At 52.6% G+C, this 27,428-nt stretch overlaps 1 protein-coding gene across 1 annotated transcript; it reads left to right on the top strand.

Moving 5' to 3' along the window:
- FKBP9 (FKBP prolyl isomerase 9) lies at window positions 1-27,428 on the top strand. The gene is made up of 10 exons (XM_008147413.3): window positions 1-350; window positions 9,686-9,831; window positions 10,232-10,421; window positions 11,003-11,148; window positions 13,886-14,075; window positions 17,051-17,196; window positions 20,186-20,372; window positions 24,258-24,403; window positions 25,579-25,742; window positions 27,239-27,428. Exons 1-10 carry the CDS (start codon window positions 118-120, stop codon window positions 27,413-27,415), a joined length of 1,725 nt encoding a protein of 574 aa, XP_008145635.2. The 5' UTR covers window positions 1-117; the 3' UTR covers window positions 27,416-27,428.

Here is a 27,428-nt window from a genome sequence, read left to right as displayed (position 1 = left end):
TCATTTCCACGTTTGCAAACGCCGCCGCTCCCAGGCCCGCCACGCGCGCTGCCCGAGCTCCGCGCGCGCCCCCGCCGTCTCCGCGCCCGACCCCCGCTCCTCTCCTCGCCGCCCCCGATGGCGTTCAGGGCCAGGGGCTGGCGACCCCCGCCGCCGCCGCTGCTCCTGCTGCTGCTCTGGGTGACCGGGCAGGCGGCGCCCGTGGCCGGCCTGGGCCTGGGCTCCGACCCGGAGCTGCAGATCGAACGGCGCTTCGTGCCCGACGAGTGCCCGCGCACCGTGCGCAGCGGCGACTTCGTGCGCTACCACTACGTGGGCACCTTCCCCGACGGCCAGAAGTTCGACTCCAGGTACCGCGCCCCGCGGGCTGTCCCGCTTCCCTCTCTCCGGACAGGCCTTTCCCTCCCGACGGACCTCCCCCAGCTCCGCCCCGCGCACCCCGCGCTCCTCCCTCTCCCTCCTCCTACCCCAGAGCTCCCCGACCCTCCCTCTCCCTCCTCCGACCCCACAGCTCCCGGACCCTCCGTCCCTCCCGGCCCTGGGGCTCCCCACGTCTTCTTATCCGGGCGGGAATCTTCCACACGACCTTGCGCAGCAGAGCTGGGACAAGTCACGCCCACGCCCCCCCTCCTCTTCGCCCAATTCATTTACACGCGCGAAACCCTTGGGAGAGCGGCACTCCGCGGGTCGGCCCGACCCCGGGGTCCCTGTGGCTGTGCGCCAGCCGCCCCCTTCTGTGCCTTCCCGCAGGCCCCTCTCCTAGTCCGGGATGCTCCAGCCCAGGACAGCGGCCGCTGAGAGCATGGAGACACTACAACGTGCAGGGTAGTTCCCAGTGCTAATGCGCTCACTTCATTCTTACAGCAGTTCCCTGAGGCTGGAACTGTTACTACCCTCATCAGGCCCGGGGGGTCATTGAGGCCACTGAGGCTAAGACACTTGTTTAAGTGGCGTCAGACTGACCCCTCGGACCATCCAAGTCCAGAGTTAACAGGCCTCTTTGGCTCCAGCTCCAGGCCCTGCCCCCCAAGGCTTTGTCACTAACCGGTCTGCTCGGGCACATCTCAGTGAATCACCGGACTAGGCAGAGAGAACTGGTGATTTGCTCTCCTGTTGGGGTAGGGCTCAGGATGGGCCTTTCTGGGCAGGCTTCTTACTGAACTCGTCTTTGTAAGCATCCTCTTACCTTCTCTTGCTTTTTTTCTTTCTTCTGAAATTGCAGACAGGGAGTGCATCTACAGAAGCTGCTTAGCGTGCTATGAGGCCCATAGCAAGGGCTTACACACGCTCGGCTTACTGTTGTTTCCATCACTTCCTTTGTTCTGGAGACAGAATTCACATACCAAACAGTTCACTCAGAATGCACAGTTCAGTGGTTTCTAGTATAGTCGCAGTTGTGCAAACATCGCAACTATCCCATTCCAGGACATTTTCATCACTCCAAAAAAGAAATGAAAACATATGTCCACACAGAACTTGGTGCATGCATGTTCACACATCATTATTCATCATAGCCAAAAAGTACTGTCAACCCAAATGCCCACCAGTTGATAACGGGAAAACAAAATGTGGAATAAGGATACAGCACCAGGAGTGTAATTGCTAGACCCTAAGGCAGGGGTCCTCAGACTTTTTAAACAGGGGGCCAGGTCACTGTCCCTCAGACCGTTGGAGGGGCCGGACTATAGTTTAAAAAAAAACTATGAACAAATTCCTATGCACACTGCACATATCTTATTTTGAAGTAAAAAAAAACAAAACGGCAAAAACACCCGCCTGTGGCCCGCGGGCCGTAGTTTGAGGACGCCTGCCCTAAGGTAACTCTATTTAACTTTTTGAGGAACTGCGTTTTCCTACAGTTGACTGTGCTGTTTTACATTCCCACCAGCAGTGCGTGGGGGTTCTAACGGCTCCACATTCTCCCAGCACCTATGATTGTGTTTTTAATTATAGGCACTTGATTATTGGTGGGTGTGAAGCGGTATCTCATGGTGGTTTTAAGTGGTATTTCCCTCAGGCTGATGATGCTGAGCACCGTCTCACGTGTTTATTGACCATTTGTGTGTCCTCTTTCATTTGCTGCTTCAGTTAGAAATAGGAAAAATTTCCTGCTTACACTGGTGTTATTTAATAATTCCCACTGGAACCAGTTGTCTGATACTTTCTACCCTGTAGGCATGGCAGCCACTTCGAGGCAGTGTGGGACAGTGGGAAGAGCACAGAGGGGCTACCGTCCACTCCGCAAACTTGGATGCAGAGTCTGCCCCTGAAGGGACTGCCCCCTCCCTGCCCCTACCACTGGCAGTTCAGCAATTACATAGTGAAGTGGAACAGAAAGAATAATAGCGCCCTGACCGGTTTGGCTCAGTGGGTAGAGTGTCGGCCTGCGGACTGAAGGGTCCCAGGTTCGATTCCGGTCAAGGGCATGTACCTTGGTTGCGGGCGCATCCCCAGTAGGGGGTGTGCAGGAGGCAGCTGATTGATGTTTCTCTCTCATTGATGTTTCTTTTTAAATATATTTTATTGATGTTTTTACAGAGAGGAAGGAGAGGGATAGAGAGTTAAAAACATCAATGAGAGAGAAACATCAATCAGCTGCCTCCTGCACACCCCCCACTGGGGATGCAACCAAGGTACATGCCCTTGACCGGAATCGAACCCAGGACCCTTCATTCTGCAGGCCGACGCTCTATCCACTGAGCCAAACCGGTCAGGGCTCTCATCAATGTTTCTAACTCTCTATCCCTCTCCCTTCCTCTCTGTAAAAAATCAATAAAATATATTTTTTAAAAAGAAACAATAATAGCACACACTTCTGTTTCTCACATAGAGTTCACATGTAGTTTTTTATTACATATCTTTACATACATTAATTCATTTAATCTCAGATGAATTCACTTCACTTACAAGACAGTGAGGTAGATACCTCATTACGAATGAAGAAACCGAAGCTCAGGAAGTTCAAGTAATTTGCCGAAGGTCGATAGCTACGAAGTGGTGGAGTGGGGCTTTGAACCGAGGCATTTTAGTGCCAGAGCCTATGGGCTACCATATATACGACGGAAGAAAAGCAAGGAGCTATGGAAGCACACAGAAGGCTTAACCCATGCCATGGTGGGGTGGGGTTCAGGAGGGAGTCCTGGGGTTTCAGGGCAGAGACCTGAGGAGGGTTACAGTTTACTGGGAGATGCTGAGGGGTGAGGGCTGTAGGGAGAAGAGGGGGTGGCCGGTAAAGGGGAGAGCATAGTTGAGATCTGGAGGTGGGAGCACTGTGTTGGGGGACGTTCAGTCTGTTCATTGTGGCCTGAGCTGGGAGTGGGAGCGTGGGAGTGGCCGAGGGGAGGAAAAAGAGAGGTGAGAGGAGGCCAGAAGGGAGGGCTGGGCCAGCTGTAGAGGGATGTTGCCTGCTTGGATATGGAGTATGGACACTTTGACTAAGGACAGTGGAAAGCCATTGGAGAGTTTGCTTTCTTTTTTTTATTGGAGAGTTTTAATCAGGGGAATGAGGGACCAGATTTGTGTTTTTACAAAGGCCCCTGTGGCTGCAGTGTGGACAGAGGAGTGGAAGGGGCAGGGCACACAGTAGGTGCTTTACTAATGTGAGGTGTTTCTCTGGGGCCCCCTTTCCTTTGGGATTTTATGAAGTGTTAGGGATGACTCTGCTATTCCGGCTCAGAGACCGTGAGGGAGGAGAAATGTAAGGTGTTTGGGGCTTCGGCTGCTGATTTGGAGATTGTGCCCAGAGGGAAAGGATGGCTGTCGCCCCAACCAGAGTCATAAACCTGAAAGGGCCTTTCTTTCCACAGAGCTTTCTGCCCGCACCTCTGCCTGGCGCTTGGGAGCAGTTGGTGATGGTTCAGTTATGGGCACTTGCAGTTGCCAAGAGGTCCAGCCCTTGAGCCCTTGGACCTGGCTTGGTTTTATGCGGAGCCTCTGTGGGCTTGTTAACACGCCCCGGAGGCTGCTGCTCCAGACCCAGGGAGAGGACACCAGCTTTCCGCCTGCAGGTGTCCGTGGGACTCCGGCTCTCGCTCTCCGGGTCTCGGAGCTCCTGGTCAGCCAGTCCTGATTCAGCTTTTAGGATTTTTGTAGTATTCCTAGCACTCCTTGTCCCCTTAGAGGGGCATGATCTCCTTTGTTTGCTCGGATTTCCTTGGGGGACTGAAGTTTACCAGTTCCTGTTACCTTTAGCAGGCAGACCAAGCATCTGGTCATTTCATTCGCAGCCTGCAGGCCTTAGAGTCCAGACGTCCAGTAAATATTATTGTGCGCCTACTACGTGGCCGGTTGGATGGGATGCTCTGACACAGCTCCAGGCTTCCTTCTGCCCTGCTGCCTTCCACCTGCAGGCTCCGGACAGTACGCCCTACTGGTCCCCTTAGGCACTCACACCCTTGGCCACACCCCCTTTCTATACATTGAGATTCTGTTTCTTCATTTCTAGGTTAGTTCCTGCTCATCCAGGCCCTTCCCACCTTCCAAAATGTAGTTGCCATCTCTTGACATCAGAAACTCCTTTCCGGTTTTCTAAGTTCTAGCCGGTTTGGCTTAGTGGATAGAGTGTCTGCCTGTGGACTGAAGGGTCCCAGCTTCAATTCTAGTCAAGGGCACATGTCCATCAGGTCAAGGGCACATGTCCAGGTTTCAGGCTCAATCCCCAGTAGGGGGCGTGCAGGAGGCAGCCAATCAATGATTCTCTCATCATTGATGTTTCTCTCTCTCTCCCCTCTCCTTTTCTCTCTGAAATCAATTATATATATATAAAGAAATATAAGCAAACATGGCTGATTGACACCTTTAGCAGACATCCCAGGCCGAGTGCTGCGGGGAACAGATGATACTTCCAGAGTAGGCAGTTCCCGGGAAGTTTAACAAAAGGGGCTGTGTGCAAAAGTGTGTGTGTGCAGGGTGCAGAGAAATGGCAGGGTTTTAATCAGGGGAATGAGGGACCAGATTTGTGTTTTACAAAGGTCCCTGTGGCTGCAGTGTGGACAGAGGAGTGGAAGGGGCAGGGCACACAGTAGGTGCTTTACTAATGTGAGGTTTTTCTCTGGGGCCCCCTTTCCTTTGGGATTTTATGAAGTATAAGCAAACATTAAAAAAAAAGAGAGAGAGGAGCTTGGGAGTTTGGGGAAGGAATGGGCTTTGGGGACCCGAGAGAGGGAATGTGTTCGGTTTGCCTTATGTTCTTCTCAAGGTTCATCCTCATTGCAGATTGAAACCTACACTTACCAATAGAGCCACGGTATTTGTGCTTTAAGAATACAGCCAGGGATAGTCATTTCTCCCGAGGAACAGGCTGCAAGGTGGTGTGTGCTTGTGGGTATACAGTTGAGTGAGGTGCATGTGATGGTTTTACATGATGTCTCCAGTCTTAGTGGGTTTGGGGCTGATAATTGTGAATAGCATCATTGGAGAGTACCGCAAGCACCTCCCATCCCACCCCCCCCCACCCCCCACCCCCCTCCCCTGCTCGGGGCAGAGGAAGGTACAAGTGTCAGGGACAGCAATGGAAGGGTCTGCAGCAGAGAATGAGCAGGGGAGAAAAATAAGAAAGGGGAGTGTTGGAGGTGCTGGGTGATTTCCACTTGCCTTTCTAGGTCCACTTTCCCCATTCCAGTGATACAGGGGGTTATATCAGTGACCTCCTTGTCATTTGGCTTTTGGTTGGGTTCCGCCAATGGGGCATCAGCAAAAGAACAGAGGGCGGGAGGTGAATAAAGATGAGATATTTATTTCCTAGGCTCCCTGTCTGTAGAGTCATGGTGGATGGTGTCCCCAGACCTAAGGTCCCAGCTTAGCTTCTGTCCGGTGCTTTGAGCTACCATCCCTGTCCCTGAATCCCTCAGGCCCATCTGTGACAACAGTACTCCCTACTGGTCCCCTTGGGTACTGCATCTCCCTGCCATTTCTCTGCACCCTGCACACACACACACTTTTGCACACAGCCCCTTTTGTTAAACTTCCCGGGAACTGCCTACTTGGGGTGTATCATCTGTTCCCCGCAGCACTTGGCCGGGGAAGTCTGCTAAAGGTGTCAATCAGCCAGATGCTGGGCCCGGTTGTGTAACTAACTGCTCATTCCCGAGCTTCATTTTCATGACCAGCGCCGGGCTGGGTGCTGCCCAGGAATGTGTGCCAGTTGTACTGATCAGCACAAATGTGCGCAGAACAACTTTATTTTTCCAGATGGCCAGAGTTTTCAGCAGTAAATAAGACTGGCCTGCCTTGCACCGTTCGTGTCTTGCGTATGCCAATTTTCTTTTGGAAGGGTGTTTTCTGTTTTTAGCACTTCGTTTACGGGGTCCTCAAATGAAGAAATTAATGCTGCGAGGCAGTAGCAGTTTTTATACATCGTCTAGGGAGGCCCTGTGCCTGAAAGGTAAGAACTGAACAGTCCTGGGTTCTAGCTTGTTTTCCCCACTCAGCTAACCATGTGAGTGTGGGAAATCTTTTCACCTCCAAGGAGCCCAGGTATCAGCATCCACTGTAAAGTGTTGTATGAGGATCCAATGAGGAGTATATGGCAAAACTGAGTTTGCCTCTGTGCCTCACATCAGAAACACTCTCTAAATAGTAATTATTAAACACTAGAGGCCTGTTGCAGGAAGATTCCTGCAAGAATAGGGATTCCTGCGGCCGGAGGAATAGGGGTTCTCCGCCGCCCCGCCTGCTTCCCTCCCTTCTCCGCCGCCCCGCCTGCTTCTCCGCAGCTTCGCTCCCTTCTGCAGCGCTTGACTTCCTTCTACGCTGCCTTCAGTCTTCACTCCACGCCTGCGTATGCAAATTAACCTCCATCTTTGTTGGGTTAATTTGCATACTCTCTCTGATTGGCTGGTGGGTGTAGCATAGGGATGGTCAATTTGCACGTTTCTCTTTTATTAGTGTAGATTCCCATTAAATTTGGAAAAGATAGCCCTGCCAGTGTGGCTTGGTGGTTGAGTGTCAACCTATGAACCAGGAGGTCACTGGTTCGATTCCTGGTCAGGGCATGTACCACTGTTGCAGGCTCAATTCCCAGTAGAGGGCATGCAGGAGGCAGCTGATCAATTCCCAGTAGAGGGCATGAAGGAGGCAGCTGACTCTCTCTCATGATTAATGTTTCTATCGCTCCCTCTCCCTTCCTCTCTGAAATCAATTTAAAAAAATGATATCTATACTAATAAAAGGGTAATATGCAAATTAGTCAGGACGCTCTCACAGTAACGACCTAACAGCAGGCTGTGTGGGGCGACCAGGCTGGCAGGGGGTTAGTGAGGGATGACCAAAGGACCAAACAGCAGGCTGTGTGGGCGACCAGGCCAGCAGGGGGGGCAGTGAGAGGCGATCAGGCTGGCAGGGGGGGGAAGTTAGGGGCCATCAGGCTGGCAGTTAGGGGTGATCAGGCAGGCAGGCAGGTGAGCAGTTAGGAGCCAGCGGTCCCAGATTGTGAGAGGGATGTCCGACTGCTGGTTTAGGCCTGATCCCGGGGATTGGGCCTCAATTGGCAGTCAGACATCCCCCGAGGGGTCCTGGATTGGAAAGGGTGCAGGCTGGGCTGAGGGGACCCTCCTCCCCCCCGTGCATGAATTTCATGCACCGGGCCTTTTTTTAAAGAATGTATATATATATATATGAACTATATTCAAGCACTGTGGATGGAAAACATAGTTATAAAGTAGTTTTCAGCCACATTGTTGCTATTTGTGCATGTTCTGGGCCTGGGGAGTCTTTGAAGCCTCGAGTTCTGGTCGTTAGTAACATAAACCCACCAGTTAGATGGTGGTTCGGGGCATGGTGGTTCTGGCCTGGCCACGGCCACGTGGAATTCAGAGCTGGCATTCCAGGGAGCGGCAGTTGGTCCTCCAGAGATTGAGGGTTAAGGTGTAAAGCCGCCCAGTGCCCAAAGCTGACCCGTTCTTTTGTCCTCTGGCTTGTTGGCCTGAACTTGGAATTTTGTGTTCTATCCACTGACCCTGGAGAGAGGAAGACTATTAAATGAGCCCTCAAACTGAGGACAAAGGGAAGTGGGGGTGGGGCGTGAGGAAGCTGCCCTGCCGGTGGGAGGAGGATGTGCTGTGGTCCCCAGCCTTTTTTAGAGAAAAGGAAGAAGAGGTGGAAGTAATTTACCAAATGGAGGGCAGGGTACCCTAATGAGGTAAATTCCAACCGCTCTTAATGTTTTATTACACAAACATTACGTGATCATTTTGAAAATTCAGAGAGAATTAAAGGGAAGACAAATCACTTGTAATCTCCTACCCATAGATTATCATTATTTTATTATTTTCATGTATCGCCTTGTAGATTTTTTTCATGTGCATCTATATATGTAAATCCATAATGGGATTGTTTTATACCGTGGCTCTGTAACCTGCACTTTTCTCTTAATGAGTGTATCCTCTCTTCCAGGGAATAGAAATCTGTTTGTTGTTGTTGTGTCTTGTTTTTCAAATTTTCAATTGAGGTATAATTGACATATGACATGTTAGTTTCAGGCGTACGACATAATGATTCGATATTTGTATGTATTGCAAAATGATCACCACAGTGTAGTTGACATCTGTCACCATCCGTAGTTACAAAAATTTTTTTCTTTTGATGGGAAATTTTAAGACCTACACTCTTAGCTTACAAATATGAAATATAATATGCAAATTATTAACTATAGACCCATGCTGTACAGTACATCCCCATAACAGAAATCTGTTATTTTTATTTTTTATTCATTTTTATTGCTTTTTTAATCTGGTATTTTAAAATGGCCATACAACCTTTATTGTATGTATTTTTTTGTTTTTTTGTTTTTTAATGTTTTTATTGACTTTTAGAGACAGAGGAAGGGAGATGGATAGAGAGATAGAAAGTCATCAATTGGCTGCCTCCTACACACCCCCTACTGGAGATCGAGCCTGCAACCCAGGCATGTGCCCTGACCGGGAATTTGACCGTGACTTCCTTCCTGGTTTATAGGTTGATGCTCAACCACTGAGCCACGCCGGGCGGGCTAGGATGATGTTTTTAGGTACCAATCACACAGAAATGGGGTAAACTGGGTGCTCTCCCTCCAGGGAGCATGTCCATGCCATTCTCTCCCCCTTTCTTTCCCCCACAGGCATGTATTCCCCACGCTCTAAGGGACCCCATGAGACTTGCAACCAGGGGAGCAGTGGGCAGCGGCAGCTCATCCCGGACCCACCCCCCGAACCTGCCTCCGAGGCCCCTTCTCTCTGACTTCCCAGCGAGCCAGAGCGGCCCGGCCTGGGCCCTCCTGCCGCTCCTTCTCTGCCTGCCCTTGTTTCAGTGCCCTCAGTGTGTTTTACTGCAGAAAAGAAAGAAAGAAGGAAAGAAAGAAAGAAAGAAAGAAAGAAAGAAAGAAAGAAAGAAAGAAAGAAAGAAAGAAAGAAAACTAATTTTAGTAGAATTGGAAGTTATTCTTCAAAATAAATTATATATATATATGTATATATATATATGGGGGGGGGGAGTTATGCTGATGCTATCTAACTAGATTTGCTGGCAGTATTCACGGGAATTTAAAAAATCCCGGCGCCGTAAGAACAGTTTCCAGGTCAGTAACTCCTCCGCCGGCGTTCTGCTTTGCAGTGACCTCACTCCGTCCCCGGTCCTCGTTCACTAAGGTGGGTTTCACTAAGGGAAACGCTATTTACACTGTCCTTTCTCTCCCTACCTTTTGGGTCGCCAGCTATGACAGAGACTCCACTTTCAACGTGTTTGTGGGGAAAGGACAGCTGATCGCAGGGATGGACCAAGCTCTGGTCGGGATGTGCGTGAACGAGAGGCGCTTTGTGACGATCCCCCCCAAGCTTGCTTACGGGAGTGAAGGCGTTTGTAAGTTTCCGTCCCGTGTTTGTCAGCACATCTGCAGAAACAGCCGGACATTTGCAGGCTGTTCCGTCAGGCCGATGGGAGAATCCTCGGAAGCTTTAGATTTGGGGGGAAGTTGAGAAACAGCAGATACACACACACACACACACACACACACACGCACACGCACACGCACACGCACGCACACGCACACAGAGCTAAATTTTCTCTTAGGGTCATTTCTTCTAGATAGGAAGGAAGGTGTTAACACAGGTGCAGTGAATGTTACCCTTGCTGAGAGGAACGTTTTATTTTTCTGTTTTCTTCCTATTTCATTTGGAGGACATGGGGGCTCAGTTTGAAATTGGAGGCCCCTTGAGCCCTCGACGGCAGCTCCTCAGGGTGAATTCTCTTTAATTTCCAGCCGGTGTGATACCCCCAGACTCAGTGCTGCATTTTGACGTGCTTCTCATGGATATCTGGAATTCGGAAGATCAGGTCCAGGTTCACACTTACTTCAAGCCCCCGCGCTGCCCGCGGACCATCCAGGTGTCCGATTTCGTTAGGTATCACTACAACGGCACGTTCTTGGACGGGACACTGTTCGATTCCAGGTGAGCCCCACATCCATGCTCGTGTCCGTGAAATGCCCCGAGTCCCTCCATCTCACCTGCTTTTCATACCCGTGGAGGAGCCAGAAAGCGGACTCTTCCCAGCGTTCACCAGCGTTAACTTCTTAGAAAAGCCTATGAACAGGATTTATCTAAATTAACAGTATTTTTTCAGGTCTCATTAAGTGAAGGGCCCTATGACCAAGGAGTTCATGCATTTTTTGGTCCATTTTTGTAGTTTTTCCACGGAAGGAGGGGGGGAAGGCTGCATGGCTATGAAGCTTGGAGAAGTGTGGGCAGAAGGAGCTAAGCTGGGGGAGTGAGCCTGTCCCCTCCTGTAGGTGTGTTTGGTTAGACAGAAGAACAGGCCTAATTTTGTGAACCGCGGTGGCTTAGTTACATGCTTTTTATAAATTCTAGGACGTGTGCTCTGTGGTTAGGAGCAAAGATCCAGATCTGCTTGTCTCCCGGGATGGGGATGGGTTCATTGTTCAGCGGAGATGTGGGTAACAAAAACCCTCCTGAGGGGTGAGTTAGCAATGTCCTTATGGTACCGCCTTCTCCCCTTTCTCGTTGGTTTGCAGTCATAATCGCATGAAAACGTATGACACCTACGTGGGGATTGGCTGGCTGATTCCTGGGATGGACAAAGGGCTGCTGGGGATGTGTGTGGGGGAGAAGCGCATCATCACCATTCCTCCTTTCCTGGCCTACGGAGAAGACGGAGACGGTGAGTCCTTCTCCCTCTCAAGGCACTCTCGTCTGTCCTTTTAGAGAAAGAGGAGGGGAGAGAGAGAGAGAGAAACAATGATGTGAGAGAAACATCCATCAGCTGCTTTCTGCATGCCCCCCGACCAGAGATCGAGCCCGAAACCTGAGCATGTGCCCTGGCTGGGGATTGAACCGGCAACCTTTTGGTGCACAGACAACACTCAAACCAACTGAGCCGCACTGGCCAGGGCTGTCCTGATTTTCACTGCCGTGGTGAATGCAGCTCGCTACACGAAATCCCCAGGCCTGTTGGTCTAGACTTGCACGGTCCAATGTGGTAGCCATTCGCTACTCGCGACTCTTTGCTGGTACGTGGCCGAGCGCTCCTGTCCTGGACGGTGCAGACGCAGCATTTCCGTCTCTGCAGAGTCGTGGGGGCAGCGCTGGTCCAGCTCGTCTGCTCTCTGATGACTGAGTGGCGGGAGCCTCCGCGTGTTCACGGTCATGGGCGTTCACAAGGAAGCCGTCTGCCACTGCCTCATAAGCTGTAACCTGGGGCGCCAACCACTCCCAGGCCTGTGCGTTTCCCACCAGTGAAATGAGATTCGAACTAGACAGTCTAATTTTTTAAAACATATTTTATTGATTTTTTTTTTTTTTTTTTTTTTTTTTACAGAGAGGAAGGGAGAGGGATAGAGAGTCAGAAACATCGATGAGAGAGAAACATGGATCAGCTGCCTCCTGCACACCCGCTACTGGGGATGTGTTCGATGCCCTTAACCGGAATCGAACCTGGGACCCTTCGGTCCGCAGGCCGATGCTCTATCCACTGAGCCAAACCGGTCAGGGCTAGACAGTCTAATCTTACCGATGCTCCGGTTCTCTCATCCTTGCCCGTGAACATTCGTTCGCCTTGGCTCCCAAATTCTTTTGACATCATCCACATGCACCCGACATACATAATAAAATTAAATGCCTAGCTAAATATGAGGAATATTACTTATTTATTTTAAAGAATTAATAATTTAAATATTCAAAATAAAAGGTTTATTTAAAATAATAACTCTTTAAAAACTTTATACTTTAATACTGTACTCAGCTGTCTAGGTATCACTTTGAATAGGTGAATTGTATGGGAATTATATCTCAATAAAGTTGTTAAAAAAAAAAAGACAACAAATAGTTAGTACGTGATAATGCTAGAAAAATTTAAGCCCTGGGGTGACTTTTAAGGTTTTCTTTTTTTCTCTTAAATTAAAAGATTCTGAAAAGTAGAAAAGATGCATATCCTGCCCTGGCCAGCTTGGCTCAATGAATAGAGCATCAGCCTGTGGACTGAAGGGTCCCGGGTTCCATTCTGGTCACAAGGGCACATGCCCAGGTTGCAGGCTCGATCCCTGGTAGGGGGTGTGCAGGAGGCAGCCAATCAATGATTCTCTCTCATCATTGATGTTTCTATCTCTCTCTCCCTTTCCCTTCCTCTCTGAAATCAATTTAAAAAAAAAGAAGAAAAAAGAAGCATATCCTATTGCACACACACACACACACACACACACACACACACGCCCCTCGGCATGGGCCACACCTTGCATTCCGGAGGCTGACTCAGCAGCCTGTTTCAGCCGATTTCATCATCCCCCCGAGGGAAGGACCCAGAGCCAGTGGAGGGAGCACAGGCTTGGCTTGTGCACCGGGCGGCTCACTTGCCCAGGCCTCCTCCTCCGCATGGTGGGACCGTGGCCAGTCAGAGGGCTGAGGTCGGTGGTTCGTCAGTGAACTTACTTCCATCCCAAAGTGCTGGGTTTAGAGGTGGTGATTGGTGGCTGCTGATCTTTGCGGTTCGAGCTGGTGCTCGGCAAGCTCACCATGTGGGTGATCACGTTGCCGATATTCAGTGACTCCTCGCTGCCAGGAAGATCCAAGAGAGGCAGTGCCATCCAGAAGCGAGATCGAAACGACTCGAGGGCTCTTTGTATGTGAGGCTGTGGGTGTCACTTTTTCTCTGACCTCAGCTAACTTTAGTTTTATTTACATCTTGTTCTGGAGTCACCCAGAGGATTTAATTTTGCATATTGTCTCTTTAAAAAACACACAACTGGCCGTGGATTCCAAAGAACACGTCTAGGTAGAAGCAGACCCCCGCTTTGGAATGTGGGCCTTTAAATGTCTGACACTTGCATTTCTACACAAACACACCCACAGAGGTATGTCTTGGAGTTTGCATGTGGCGGTACCCACGTGGCGCCTTGATTTGCCAGCACACGCAGAGACAGCGTGGTCGGAGTAGTCTTTTGTGTCATTCATATCACTTTGCTCCTTTTTCTGAGGGAGTCTGGCTTCAAATGGTACCTGCCGGCCCACGGCGAGACCCCAGGGGGGGAACCAAGATGAGGAAGAACATTTGTTTGCTTTGCTTGAAAACGTCAAAGGATGAGTTACACCCACACACCGGGTGTTGAGGGGCAGTTCTTGTGTCCTGATTTCCTTTTTTTTTTTTTTTTTTTTAAATATATTTTATTGACTTTTTACAGAGAGGAAAGGAGAGGGACAGAGAGCTAGAAACATCGATGAGAGAGAAACATCGACCAGCTGCCTCCTGCACACCCCCTACCGGGGATATGCCCGCAACCAATGTACATGCCCTTGACCGGAATCGAACCTGGGACCCTTCAGTCCGCAGACCGACGCTCTATCCACTGAGCCAAACCGGTTTCGGCAGTGTCCTGATTTCCTGACCTTGCTGCATCCCGCTCCAGGGAAGGACATTCCTGGGCAGGCCTCGCTGGTGTTCGATGTTGCCTTATTGGACCTGCACAACCCCAAGGACGGCATTTCCGTCGAGAACAAGGTGGTCCCTGAGAACTGTGAGCGCCGCAGCCAGAGCGGGGACTTCCTCCGGTACCATTACAACGGCACGCTCCTGGACGGCACCCTCTTCGACTCCAGGTGAGGACCAGGGTCTGAGTGCCGCCCTGTCAGCGCTGCCTCAGAGTCAGTGTTTTCAGCTCCGACGCAGGTTGCTGTTTGCTGAACTGACGTCCTTCAGAGGCTGGGAGACCTGTCCCCTGGGGGCCTGTGGGACCGGAATCTGCAGGGAAAGAGGAGAGGCTCCCCTTCGACGCCCACCAACCCCCTCTCCTGTGCTTAGCTACCCAAGCACACCCTCAGCGGTGGGGCCCCAGAGGGGACGTGGCCAGAGGGAGGTCCAGGCAGCAGGCTGGGCAGAGAACAGACTTGGTGGCAGGACACCTGGGTTCCAGTCCCCGTGCACTAGCTGCGGACAGCATTCGACCTCCCTCGGCGTCAGGTTTTTACCTGTGATGAGCACCTTTCTCCCGGAGGTGGTTAAAGACATAAGGGAGATAAAAGCACTTGCCAAACGTTGCAGGCTTTCCTTGTCCTGCAGGGACTGGCTGGGTGCATTCAGCTGCTGTCCTGCGGGCCAAGAGGCTAATGGCCCAGCCGCTGTTGTGATGCAGAGTCGTGTTTGGTTCTGAAGGCTCCGCCGCAGGTGTGCGATGGCTGGGGCGTGCCTGTGTGAGGCGTGTCTTTCTCCTTCAATGGCCTGTGCTGTTTGGGAACCACTCCTGTAGAGCAAACAATCGTGACGGCAGTCTCCCCGTCCCTCCCAGGCAGGAGACTTCGAGTTTCTTTAGTCCGCCAGAAACATTCCGCAGAATTGTTATATGGTATTATTTTATTTGAATAATCCTTTCTTCCTGCGCCTAGGGTCTCTTCTTCTAAATTTTTCATTTGGTTTTCTTTTTTTGGGGAAAAACGTAACAGTCATGGTTCAAAATGAAAGCCACGTACGCATTACGAGATGTTGTACCACCAGTCCCTACTTTATTATATAAGGGAAACAATGCAAAGGTATATAATGGAATATAATAATTTTCCATCAGCCCCTTCTCTTCTCACTACCAGGGTAAATATTAATAACCTTCCGCAGTCCCTCTCCACTCCTATGAATGCATTCATGCTTAAATATTCAATCCATCTGGAATTGGTTGTATTCAGTGTGACAGTAAGCATCGAACTAGTTTTTTCCAGATGGTTAGCTAGTGCTTCCAACACTCTTTATTGAAGAGCTGTTTTTTTTCCTTGCTCATCAAATATCTGGCTTTTATTACATACCAAATTCTTAAAATATGCTTTTGGGTCTTTGTCTAGAATTTTTATCCTTTTCCATTGGTCTAACTCTTCCTGGGCCAGTGTCACACCTTAAACTATTACAGCTTTCTCATTTGTATGATAGATGGTATTCTTTTTCTCTTTTCAACATTATTATTTCTACTAAGTGATACCTTGACATAGTTCAAAATCCTCAAAGTATAGAAGTGTATACAATGCGGAATTGTCCTCCTATCCTTGTCCTTGACACCCAGTGCCCCTCTTCAAAGGGAAGCGGTTTTATGAATTTCATCGGTCATCCATACATGTACATTGAAATACGTATTCCCCTATTTTAATTTTTTACAGGAATGAGAGCTTGCTATATCCTGCACCTTCAAAACAGTATTCTTTTTTTTTTTTTTTAAATCCTCACCCCAGGATACGTTTTTATTGATTTTTAGAAAGAGGGTGCGGGGGGGAGAGAGAAACATGGATGTGTGAGAGAAACATCAATCAGCCACCTCCCATATGCACGCACCCCGACCAGGGGGATCGAGCCCACAACCCGGGCATATGCCCTGACCAGGAATTGAACCAGCGAACTCTTGGTGCATGGGACAACGCTCAACCAACTGAGCCACACCGGCCAGGACTGTTACTACCATTTCCTCACGCCCCTTGGCTTTGTGGTCTCTGAGGGTGCTGAGAAGGAGGACCCTCCCAGCTCTCCCCACCTTCTCTGAGGCAGTCAGCCCGGGGCTGTGCTCAGTGAGGGGATGGTGGGACAGACGGCTCTTCCAGGACAGGCTTTCTGCCCCTTCTGCCCCAGGTGGGGTGGAGAACAGCTGCAGATCCCTGTGGCTCAGAGTTGGGTAGTAGACGTGGCAGAGGAAATTTTATGATTTTATTCTGGAATCGTCGGGCTTCAAGAAATTGCTTCTTGTTCTCACCAAACTCATGATTCTTGACCTCAGTTGGCAGCTCACCCCGAGCCTGGATCTCCGCTGAGCGGAATGCTCGGGCCGCCTGCCAGTGGCACTTGGGAAACCCAAGTCCTCACCAGACGGCAGCGTGGCGCGCGGGGACCCAGCAGGGAGGATGCACCGGGCGGCGGTGGAGACGCCGAGTTCGGTTGCTCTCGGTGCACACGCTGCTTTTCTGGCCGCCCCAGTGTTCCTGTCCCACCTGTGCAGGTGTCCTCGTTCGAAGCTGGACATCGTCCGTGGACGCACGCTGAGCTCCTGATCAGGGCTCCCCGGGATGCTTTTTTCGTCAGCCTGACGGGGTTGCCAAGCGTCTGTCTCAGTGACGTTAGCTGCATTCCTGTGGTTGCTCCTCGTTGCTGTGTCCCATTCGTAAGGTGACCGGAAGGCTGGAGGGCTTGTTTCTGAGGCGCCCCTGCCCACAGGGCAGCCTGGACGCTGGGTGTGGACAGAGGAGCCCTTTCCTGGCTGTGTCCTCGGATTCTAAGGTTCCCTGTACTTGCCCAGCTAGGTTAGCTCACCCTCGCACGCACCAGGAAGTTGCTGGTTCCATTCCCGGTCAGGCACAGGCCTGGGTTGGGGGCTCGATCTCCAGTAGGGGGCATGTAGAAGGCAGCCATCCATGTTTCTCTCTCATCGATGTTTCTATCTCTGTCTCCCTCTCCCTTTCATTCTCTGAAATCAATAAAACCATACATCTTTTTAAAGAGAAGGTCACAGTATTCGGGGACTGGCGGCCTCTGCCTCCTGCGGCCTCACCGCGCTGACGGATGTCACAGCTGTCGTGTCCCCTTGCGAGGAACTCTCTGTGTTCTTTTCTAGCTACTCACGGAACCGCACCTTCGACACGTACATCGGGCAGGGCTACGTGATTGCTGGGATGGATGAAGGCTTGCTGGGAGTTTGCATCGGAGAGAAGCGGAGGATTGTGGTCCCCCCTCACCTGGGGTACGGGGAGGATGGGAGAGGTGAGTGCCGGCTGCCTGCAGGCAGTTCCAAGCCTCCCCGCCTTCATGAGCGCAGTGTCGAAACTCAAGTGCAACTAGACTCGAGGGCCCAAACAGCTGTCCTTTCTGGGGGTGCTCTGCCGTTTCCCCGCGTCCTCCCTGCCCATTGGTTGTCCTTTTCCTTCGGAAAAACCGTGAGTCTACTCCAGAGGGAGACAACTGTGTAGTGAACTCCTCTTCGTCTCCCCGTTGTCACGTCTCACTGTATTTATTTTCTCTCTGTCTATAAATTACGTTTTTTGTGGTTGTGAAGCCATTTGAGAGTCCATGGCAAAACCCACTTTTTGCTTTCTCACATCTTTGTTTGAGGTATAATTGACATGCCATAAAGTTCACCATTTTAAGGATCCAATTCAATGACTTTTAGTAAATGTAGGGAGTTGTGCAACCATCGCCCTAATCCAGTTTTGGAACAGTTTTGTCCGTCTCATCATGAACTCCCTCCTAAAAAGGACACAACGAATACATGTCCACCCTAGAAAAAGAAAACACGGATCGAGAAAACAAAAACCTCCCATAATCCCACCACCCAGGAACGAACGCTATAATGTGGCAAGCAAAAGAGTGGCCCCAAAAGATGCCCGTGCCCGGTCCCCAGGACCCGTGAATGTTACTTTCATGGCAGAACGGCCTTTGCAGATGTGACTGAGGGAAGATCTTGGGATGGGGAGATTGCCCTGGGTCACCCAGGCAGCCCTGAGGTTCTTACAAGAGCCTTTGCGCCTGGCCCGCGTGGCTCGGTTGAGCGTCAGCCTGTGAACCAGCAGGTCCCACTTGGACTCCCCTGGCTGTGGGCTTGGTCCCCAGTGGGGCACGTGCAGGAAGCAGCCAATCAATGATTCTTTCTCATCATTGATGTTTCTCTCTCTCCCTCTCCCTTTCTTTCTGAAATCAATAACAAAATGTATTTTTTTAAAAAGAGTCTTTGTAAGAGGAAAGCAGAAGGTCAGAAAGAGGAGAAAACGCTAAGCTGCTGCCTTAGAAGATGGAAGAAGGGGCCATAGGCAGGGAATGGCCGTGACCTTGAGAAGCTGGGAAAGGCAAGGACATTAAGTCGCCAAGTTTGTAGTAACTTGTTGCAGCAGCAATAGGAAACTAATGCAATCAGGAAGTGAATACCCCTCTATGCTTTTTAAAAATAGAATTTATTGGGGTGACGTTGGTTAATAAAGTTGTATAGGTTTCAGGTGTACAGTTCTGTAATACGTCATCTGTATATGGCACTGTGTGTCCACCAGCCCCGGTGACGCGTCTGTATTGCTTAGTCTGTGTGAATCTATGTAGATAAAAGGAAACACACATCCACCTACACAAATACCGACAAAAATGGAATCATCTGTACATATAGCTTTGTCATTTCTCTTTCCGTCTAATTTGTTGTGAAAATTCTCTATATCAACAGGCATTTTTAATGGCTGCATAGTATTCCAAGCCATATTTCCTTTCTTAATTATGTGTGTTTTTTTCTCTCACATACCATTTTTGGCTAGCTTGCTCAGGAATAGTTGATGTGGCATTTATTCCGATTTTATTTTATTTTTGCTGATGGGATTACGGCTGGCTTGGCAGGCTGTCTATATTTATGCTATTACCCTTTTCTGAGAGACTGTGCCTACGGGTCTTTGGAATTTCCTCAGGTTGGTTGTACCCTGGAGAAGCATCCTCTTCCTTCCTGACTTAAATCCCCCATTGATGCAGCCCCCACAGGCCACAGCCTGAGCCACATCCAACAGGCCTCGCTTGTTTGCCGAGTGTCTCGATGCCCGTTGTTTTGTGTCATGTGACCTTCTACCTCTAGCCAAATGCGCGCAGACATAGAAAATTACTTCTGAGTGTTTATGTCAGTGTAATTATGCTCTCAGGACTGATCCTTCCTTTTTCTAAAAAGAACGTATTGCTGGGGAGACATTTGCTTAAATGCTTTTTCTCCCTTTGGCTTTCTGTCAGAGAATCACCTAAGGTTCCGGGACGCAGGGAAGGCTCGTAAATCCTCTGGGCCTGAGGCTGCTGCATCCCAAGCTGCTGTGGGGGCGGGGCGCCCTGACCCGTGACACCCCAGGTGCTTTTGTGCGGAGTCCCCCTCTGTCCTCTCTTGATGGGCACCCAGTGCTCATCCCGGAGGGACTGACCCCGGAGGGTGTCGGGACACGGAGAAAGTGTGTGGTTTCCTCGCCCCCACCCCAGGGCGGGCACGCAGGAACCCCGGGTCCGTGCTTGTGGGACGTGGGACGAAACGCTGGGCTCTGCGTGGGGGTCGCAGGCTCCTCCCTGCATCGCATTTTCTCGCAGCCGTTTCCCCACCAGGTTGCTGCACAGATTGAACACGATAATATCTGTGCAGAATACCTTTGTGAGCGAAAACGTTATTCAGAGGTAATGTTTTCAAAGCGGAGATAATGGAAGATAAAATTTTGTGAATGATTCTGTGCAGAAGAAGCAAGTAGGGTGCGTAGTGAAGGCACAGGGGGCGTCGGCTGTGCTGCAGCCGGAGCGGGGTGCGGGCGGGGTGCGGGCGGGGTGGGCCCCGGGCTCCCCCGGGAACTTGCCGTTGGTCGTCTTTCTCTCGAGCAGTGGCTCTCCAACCTCAGCTGATTTCCTCAGCTCGCTTCTGGCCCCGCGGTCTGTGCTGAGCTCAGCCAGGAATCTCTCAGGCGCAGGATGCCCTGGGGCAGGAGCTTACCATCTGGAACGGAGAGTCCAAACTGTGCTCCCACCTGGCTGCCCGACCCGGGGAGGGGGGTGGGCAAATCCGTGCCTCAGTTTCCCCATCTGTAACGTGAGGCCCTTCCAGCTTCCTTCTTCCAGGGTTCTCTAGGGCTTCATACCTGAGTCCCCATGCCCCTATGGGATGCCGGTGAGCGGGTGAGGACATCCTAGGTGATGGGGGCGGGGAGGGGGGGAGGCGGCGCTTGGAGGGTTTCCTCATTCATTTCCCGTGTCTGTCCTTCAGGGAATATCCCGGGCTCGGCCGTGCTGGTGTTTGACATCCACGTGATCGACTTCCACAACCCTTCGGACTCCATCAGCGTCACGTCCCACTACAAGCCCCCCGACTGCTCGGTGCTGAGTAAGAAGGGGGATTACCTCAAGTATCACTACAACGCCTCGCTTCTGGACGGGACCCTGCTGGATTCCACGTGAGGGCCCTGGGGATTGCAGGGGGCGGGGAGCGGAGGATCCTCCTTTTCTTCTCATCAGATCCTGGCCGAGGACTGTCATCTCCATGGTCTCCCCCCTGCGCGGCTCAAGCCCACATCGCTGCTCGGATGTGTCTTTCTCAGAGTTCCCTGTGCGTGGCCTCCCCCTGCTCCTGAGACGCCGTCTTTCTGGAAAACACATCTCGGCTTTTAACTGCTGCCTTTACACATTAACCCGCAGACGGGAGCCAGGCCGTCTCTGTCCCTCCGTCCCTAACCCTCACCCCGGCTTGTCTTCTGCTGGGGCCCGGCTCCCGCCCCCCGGGCGCCCTGGGCAGTGGGGGGAGGCGCCCTGCATGCCCCTTCCTCTGGTCAGTCAGCGTCTCCCTGTCCTCAGTCTGTCCTCACTTCTTAGGAAGCGGCTCCCCTTGGAGTGTCCTAACGGGTTCTGCACTCCCTGCCTTTTATTGTCGTTTCTGTCCCGGGGGCTGGTCTGAACACCCAGGGACACCAAGGTGTTTGTTCCTTAGCTCAGGGGGCGTTCCGTAAAGGTTAAGGGGCTGAGATGACTCTGGAAACATCCCCAGGGAATCAGCCGCATGAACTGGTGTCAGAGGCTAAAGGAGCTTTGGTTCTGATGCATCGAGTCTTCAGATGCGGCTGTGAGCTAATACAATGTTCTCTTCTTGGGAAAGACATTTTCAGCCTTTTAAAAAAATATGTTTTTATTGATTTAGGAGAGAGAGAAAGGGAGAGGAAGGGAGGGAGGGAGAGAGACAGAGAGAGAGAGATCTCCTGGCTCCTGCACCCCGCTACTGGGGCTCGAGCCGGAAACTGGGCATGTGCCCTGACTGGGACTCGAACCCGAAACCTCTCTGAGCACAGGACGGCGTTCAGCCAGCTGAGCCGCACGGCCAGGGCCAGCCCTGCTTTCTATCTCGGCGCATCCGTGTTTGCGCTGAGCCCGGCTTAGCTGCCCGCCTGGTCTTGGGGAGAAGGAAGGGCTTCGTATAAATATTTGTGCTGCACTTCTGTGGATGGTGGGGAGGTCTTCTACTCCCCCCCCCCCCCGTTTTTCTGCTTCTGGCTTCCGGGGACATTGTGGCTGGGGCAGCCAGGCCGGGAGGGCGAGCCCGAGGGACAGACCGTCCAGACGATTCTCTCTGCTGCTGTGGGATCCTATGTCCCGGTGCAGTTAGCGTGCTTGATCGCATCCAGAATGTGTTGATTAGAAGCATCATTTGAGGAAACGCTAAGAAAGTAAAAATGCTTCCCTGAAAGAATGACCTGCTGCCCGTTGTAGCATGTGTCCCAGTCACAGAGATGCTAAAGCGTGGGGGGGATGGGCGTTATGGAGTCAGTGAAAGAGGCACTAGCTTCTGGGGCGAAGGCTGACGTGGACCCTAAGTAAGCACACCTCCTTGCACTGGTGTTAGAAGCCTGCGGAGGGGCGGGGAGGAGAGGGGAGGGGCGGGGAGGGGCGGGGAGGGGCGGGGAGGGGAGGGAGCGTGGCTTGTGGTTTGGGGAGGAAGTGCGTTTAGGCCTGTGAGCGCTCCCTGAGGTCTCCAGGGCCAGTGGCGGCTGTCGCCGCTCTTGCTAACGTTCACATTTTTGCTGGTGCTCCTCTGGCCCCGGGAGGAAATGAGCAAAGGGATTCCGTCCCAGTGGGTTCAGGACAAACTTCTCCCGTGGGGAGGGCGAGTCAGCCGCCCGCCTCTGAGGTGTGTTTGGGGGGCTCACAGCCTTCTCCCAGAGCATCCGGGAGCCACGCGCTGCTCCTTCCTCTGCTCAGAGGCTCCGTTCTTTGCCAGGCCTTTGTGTTCTGTGTAAATCCACACCCAAGGGCAGCATCCTTGCTGGGCTCTCAGGGGTGCACGTTTCAGAATGAAGGGGTGAAGGGGAGTGGGGCGGCATCTGCCCACCTGTGTGTGTGTGTGGGGGGGGGGGGAAGCAGCTTCTGGAAGGTGGGGCCTGCTCCTGCCTCGCCCTGGGAGCCCTGCAAACAGGAGGCAGTGAGTAGGCAGTGGAGGGGGCGGAGGGGAATGTGGGTGGGGAGCGGGCGGGGCGGCTGCAGCAGGAGGCAGGAAGCTTTCAGAAGCTGGGAATGCACCGAAGGAATGAGGAGAATGTCAGGGAAACGCTGGAGGAAAATAAGGAAATACGTACAGGGATGACCGAGGAGAAAGAGCGGGCGTTCTCAGGCCGGAGCAGGAAAGCACGTTGCTCGCTCTGAGGTTTTTTCCTGCGAGTTCACACGGGCCTCCGGAGGAAGACGGGGGTTCGCTGTGGGGTGACTCTGAGCTCCGGAATGATCCCTGAGGCCTCGCAGCCCCGTGGTCCCCGGAGAAGAGCAGGAAGAAGGCGCCTCTGTGCTGCTGACAAAGGGGGGATTGTGTGGGGCGGACAGGGCGCCCCTCCCGCCGGCCCCGGCCAGGGCTGCCTGTGCCAGCTGGCTGGCTTCTGCGTCGTCCCAGGTAGGACGAATGCAAACCCTGTTTTGGTTTCCTGGCCCCAGAGAACCAGCCGGGCCCTGGGAACCAGCTGGAGGCGGGCAAGAGCCTGCAGGGGAGGCTGGGAACCCGGGAAGGGGATGTGACCCAAAGGGACGGACCCTCCTTGTCACCAGCCGGCGAGGGGCACCAAAGGGCCTCCAAGGTGCGGGGGAGCTCTCCTCGCATCGAAGCACGCCCCCCCTGTTTGCCCTTAGGAGGTGATAGGATTGCCGTCGGTTTGGAAATACATTGATTTTCAGTAGTGATGGAGGTGAGAGCGCCGGCTTTTATTGATCTGGATCACCCAGGGACCATGGGTATCACAGGTCACGGAAACCACGGCCCGGCCCTGGTCGGTGTGGCTCTTGGTTGGGCGTCGTCCGTGCACCGGATGGTTGCTGGTTCAGTTCCCCATCAGGCCCAGGCTGCAGCCTAGTTCCCCTGGTAGGGGCATGCAGGACGCAGCGATCCATGATTCCCTCTCCCACCCATGTTCTCTCTCCTCTTCTCCCTGTCTCTCTCTCTCTGAAAATCAATAAAAATACATTTAAAAACAACAACAAAACACCATGGCCCACTTTAAGCTCAGAGTTATTTTTCTGGCGTCAAAGAGGGTTACAGACCCAAGACCCTCGAGGCCATCTGTTCATTGAGGTCTTTGTGCTTCCTCTCCACCGGGCCACGCATAACATACTGTTTCCTATGGAGGACGTCCCTGTGCGACAGCTACCACTGCCTCCACCTCGTAGAGGAGGACACAGATCACACTTCCCAGGGTCAAATTCAGTGGCCAAAGCAGGGTTCACACTCAGGCCTTGCTGAAGCTACAGTGCAGGGTGTTCACTACATTCCCTTGGAAATTTCTGCCTGGAACATGGACCGAAACTTAACTAAAAACTCTAAGAGCCGTGGGGAGGACCCCTGGAGCATTGCCACCACGATGCCCCGTCACCCTGAGGGTTTCAGTGTGCTTTTCCTAAACCCGGGCTCCTTCCCCGCATGGCTCAGTACATGCACCCGATCAGGAAGGCGACGTTGCCAGATCACCGCCTTTCCACCTTCAGACCCCACTGAGGTGTCGCTGAATGTTCCCCGAAGGTCTTTCCTAGCCAGAGGACCCCGTTCCAAGATGTCCTCACCCTGGACACGTCCTCAGCCTCCCTCTGGTTGTCATCCGGACGCTTTTGGAGATGATTTAGGTGTTTTTATTTTTGTCTGTTTATTTCTGCAAAGTGTCCCTCCGTGTGGGGTTGTCTGTTTCCTCGTGACCAGGCGGGGGTCCGTGCCGCTGGCGGTGATGAGATGTGCCGGGGACGTGATGAACGTCCCACGAGGACACTCGGGTGCCAGTGGGTTGACGACCTAACCGGGGACGCTTCTGTTTCGCTTCCAGGTGGAATTTAGGCAAAACGTATAATATCGTGCTGGGGTCTGGCCAGGTGGTGCTGGGAATGGACATGGGCCTCCGGGAGATGTGCGTCGGAGAGAAGCGGACGGTGATCATCCCGCCGCACCTGGGCTACGGGGAGGCCGGCGTGGGTGAGTGGCCATGTTTTGTTGTTTTTTTTTTCCAATTAAAATTTTTTAAAATATAATTTTATTGATTTCAGAGAGAGAAACATCTCTCGATTGCCTCCAGGACCCACCCCAGCCAAGGATTGAACCCACAGCCTGCGTATGTGCCCTGACAGGGGATCGAACTGGGGGCCTTTCGGGGCGTGGGATGACACTCAACCAACTGAGCCCCCTTAGCCGGGGCTCCCCTCCCCTTTTTCACCCTGCCCCCCAACCCTGCTGCTTCCATTTTGAACCCAAAGAATCTGTTGGATTTTTTTTTAAAAAAGCATTTGGCATTTTTGTGTGACGACCCCATGGATTCAGAGTTGACGCCAGGCGAATGCCCCACGTCCTCTTGAGAAAGCCGGGGCATGCTGCGGATGCGGTTCCTGAGCCTGTGTTTGCCGTCATCTCGGACCGCGATCCGAAGGCATCCCTTCCTGTCCTTACAGCTCTGGGTCCAGGGGAGATGTACTCAGCTCTCCCACTGTGGTCTCTGCTACAGCCTTTGAATCACCAAGACACACAGGAAGAAGTGTGTTTTAGCTCCTAACCTGTGTTACAAGTAAACATACAATTTATGTTTACCCATATAGACATGTACATTTAGGTTTATCTATAACATGGAAACTCAAGTTTCATGGAATGATACTTATCCTTTCTACGTGCCAGGTGCCCTAATTGTTTTATTATGTTCCTTTCTTTAAAAAAAAAAAAAAAAATGCTGGCCCGGCCGGGGTGGCTCAGTGGTTGAGTGTTGACCTATGAACCGGGAGGTCACAGTTCAATTCCCGGAAAGAGCATATGCCCGGGTTGCAGGCTCCATCCCCAGTGTGGGGCGTGCAGGAGGCAGCTGATCAATGATTCTCTCTCACCATTGATGTTTCTATCTCTCCCTCTCCCTTCCTCTCTGAAATCAATAAAAATATATTAAAAAATAAATAAATCTGGTCACACCCTCTAAGCTGACTTGGTGACTCACTGGCAGTCACTGCCTCCCGTTGGGAAAACCATGTGCTGATGCTGAACTTGTTTGCTTTCCAAGAGCTGCCTGCCCCCCATGAGGTGGCTGGAGCCCAGGGTGGGGCAGGAGGGCGGCTGGGGGGCCTGTCCACTGCCCTGCAGCGCTGACCCTCCCCTCCCTGTGGGTGAGGCAGACGGAGAAGTGCCAGGCAGTGCCGTGCTGGTGTTTGACATTGAGCTGCTGGAGCTGGTGGCCGGCCTGCCTGAGGGGTACATGTTCATATGGAACGACGAGGTGTCATCCAACCTCTTCGAAGAAATCGACAAGGACGGCAACGGAGAAGTCCTCCTGGAAGAGGTAACTGACCTTTGCAGGCAGGTGGGACCGGGGGAGCTCAGGGAGCCGTCCTGGGCCCGGAGCCTTCCCAGCGTGGGGAGGACACCTGTGCTCATCTCTTGTGCTGGGGAGCACCTGCACACGGGGGCACCGAGCGCTTCCCCACGCTCTCTCCCATCGAAGCTCTTTGCAGGAACGGAGAGCTGCAGGGACTGATTGCAGGGTCTCGGCTCTGGGGCGGGTCCAGGTCCTGGGCGCTCCCTGCGTGCCCGGCGTGCTGTTTGCCCATCTGTCACCTTGCTTGGCCCTCCCGACAGCCATGCAGTCATCCCTGGTTTTCAGAGGGAGCAGCTGTGCACAGAGAAGGTCGCTGACCTGCCCGAGGTCACCCAGCTCCCAGGGGTGGAGCCAGGATCCACACCCCTGTTGGAGCATCCAGTGTTGTGCCTCCTGAACCGGACACCCTGGTGGAGCTGGGTAGTAGAGTCCCCTGTCCCGTCACAACCCTGCTGAAGTCCACTCCCCCCGCTCCACGCCTGCTCACGCAGGGACAGCGCCCCACCTTCTCCCCTTTCTCACGCCATCAGCATCTCGCCGGCTGCTGGCTTGCTCACAGTAGCCCTGAACCTGGTCTTGCCCGGGGACCGGTGCCTTTCGTATTGCTGAGTCCAGTTCTCGGTCCTCACTCTCCTATCGCGACACAGCTGACCCCTTCTCACGCCACCTTCTTTCCCCGGCTTCCAGAACCCCTCACCGGTCTCTCCTCAGGAGTCTTTCCTCCTCCCCACCTCCTCTCCCCTGGCGGGTCTGTGAGCACCGGGCAGGCACCCACCCGCCTTCGCACCCGCTCTCCTCTCTGCCCCAGAAGGCTCTCGCCCTGGACAACCGGCACCTTCCCTCATGCCCTTCAAGCCTCAGCACAAGTCTCCCTGTATCCCTGGGTGGGACCCTGGTCCCGAATTCATACTTCAACCCCCTCGGCATCTTCCTTACTGGGCTCTACCTGTTTGTTTTTCTAGAGCATTCCCCTGTCTTACTTCATATGGAGCTTATTTTGTATGTTCATGTTTAATTGTGTGTCTTTCCTACCAGACTGTGCTCGAGTTACAGGTGCAGGAAGCTTAGTGTGTGTTGATGTAGCTCTAGGACACAGCAGAGACGGTTTTCTTGTGTGAATGAATGACACACACACACACACACACACACACACACACACACACACACACACGTCCTCAGGGGCTGGGTGGTCAGGGGTCCGTCTTTGTGAAGAGCGAAGGGCTGGCGTAGGGGGAGGGGGAGCTCCAGTAGCCACTGGGGTTGCCCGCCTGGACCCTAGGGGCTGCTGGAATCACTTAGTCGGCGTTTCTCACCTGCACCTGGAGGGGAAGCCCAGGCTGAGGAGCTCAGGGGATTTCCTGTTTTGCTAGCTCGGATGCAAAGCCCGTTCCGTGTGGGCCTGGGAGGGCGTGCCGGCCGCGGTGTCTGAGTCTGTCCCTCCCTGTCCCCTCCCTGTCCAGTTCTCCGAGTACATTCACGCCCAGGTGGCCTCCGGCAGAGGGAAGCTCGCTCCCGGCTTCGATGCCGAGATGATCGTGAAGAACATGTTCACCAACCAGGACCGCAACGGAGACGGCAAGGTCACGGCCGAGGAGTTCAAACTCAAAGACCAGGAGGCCAAGCACGATGAACTGTGAGCCTGACCAGCCC

This window comes from Eptesicus fuscus, chromosome 14 (assembly GCF_027574615.1).
Source record: "Eptesicus fuscus isolate TK198812 chromosome 14, DD_ASM_mEF_20220401, whole genome shotgun sequence".
NCBI classification, from domain to species: Eukaryota; Metazoa; Chordata; class Mammalia; order Chiroptera; family Vespertilionidae; genus Eptesicus; species Eptesicus fuscus.
This window is presented reverse-complemented; position numbering and strand designations above follow the sequence as displayed.

What these genes read in the sequence shown, in the direction of transcription:
- FKBP9 (XM_008147413.3), top strand. Translation starts at nt 118, where the DNA reads ATGGCGTTCAGGGCCAGGGGCTGGCGACCCCCGCCGCCGCCGCTGCTC. An exon ending in TTACGGGAGTGAAGGCGTTT is followed by an intron (nt 9,832 to 10,231) that starts GTAAGTTTCCGT and finishes TTTAATTTCCAG; the next exon opens with CCGGTGTGATACCCCCAGAC. An exon ending in CTACGGGGAGGCCGGCGTGG is followed by an intron (nt 24,404 to 25,578) that starts GTGAGTGGCCAT and finishes TGGGTGAGGCAG; the next exon opens with ACGGAGAAGTGCCAGGCAGT.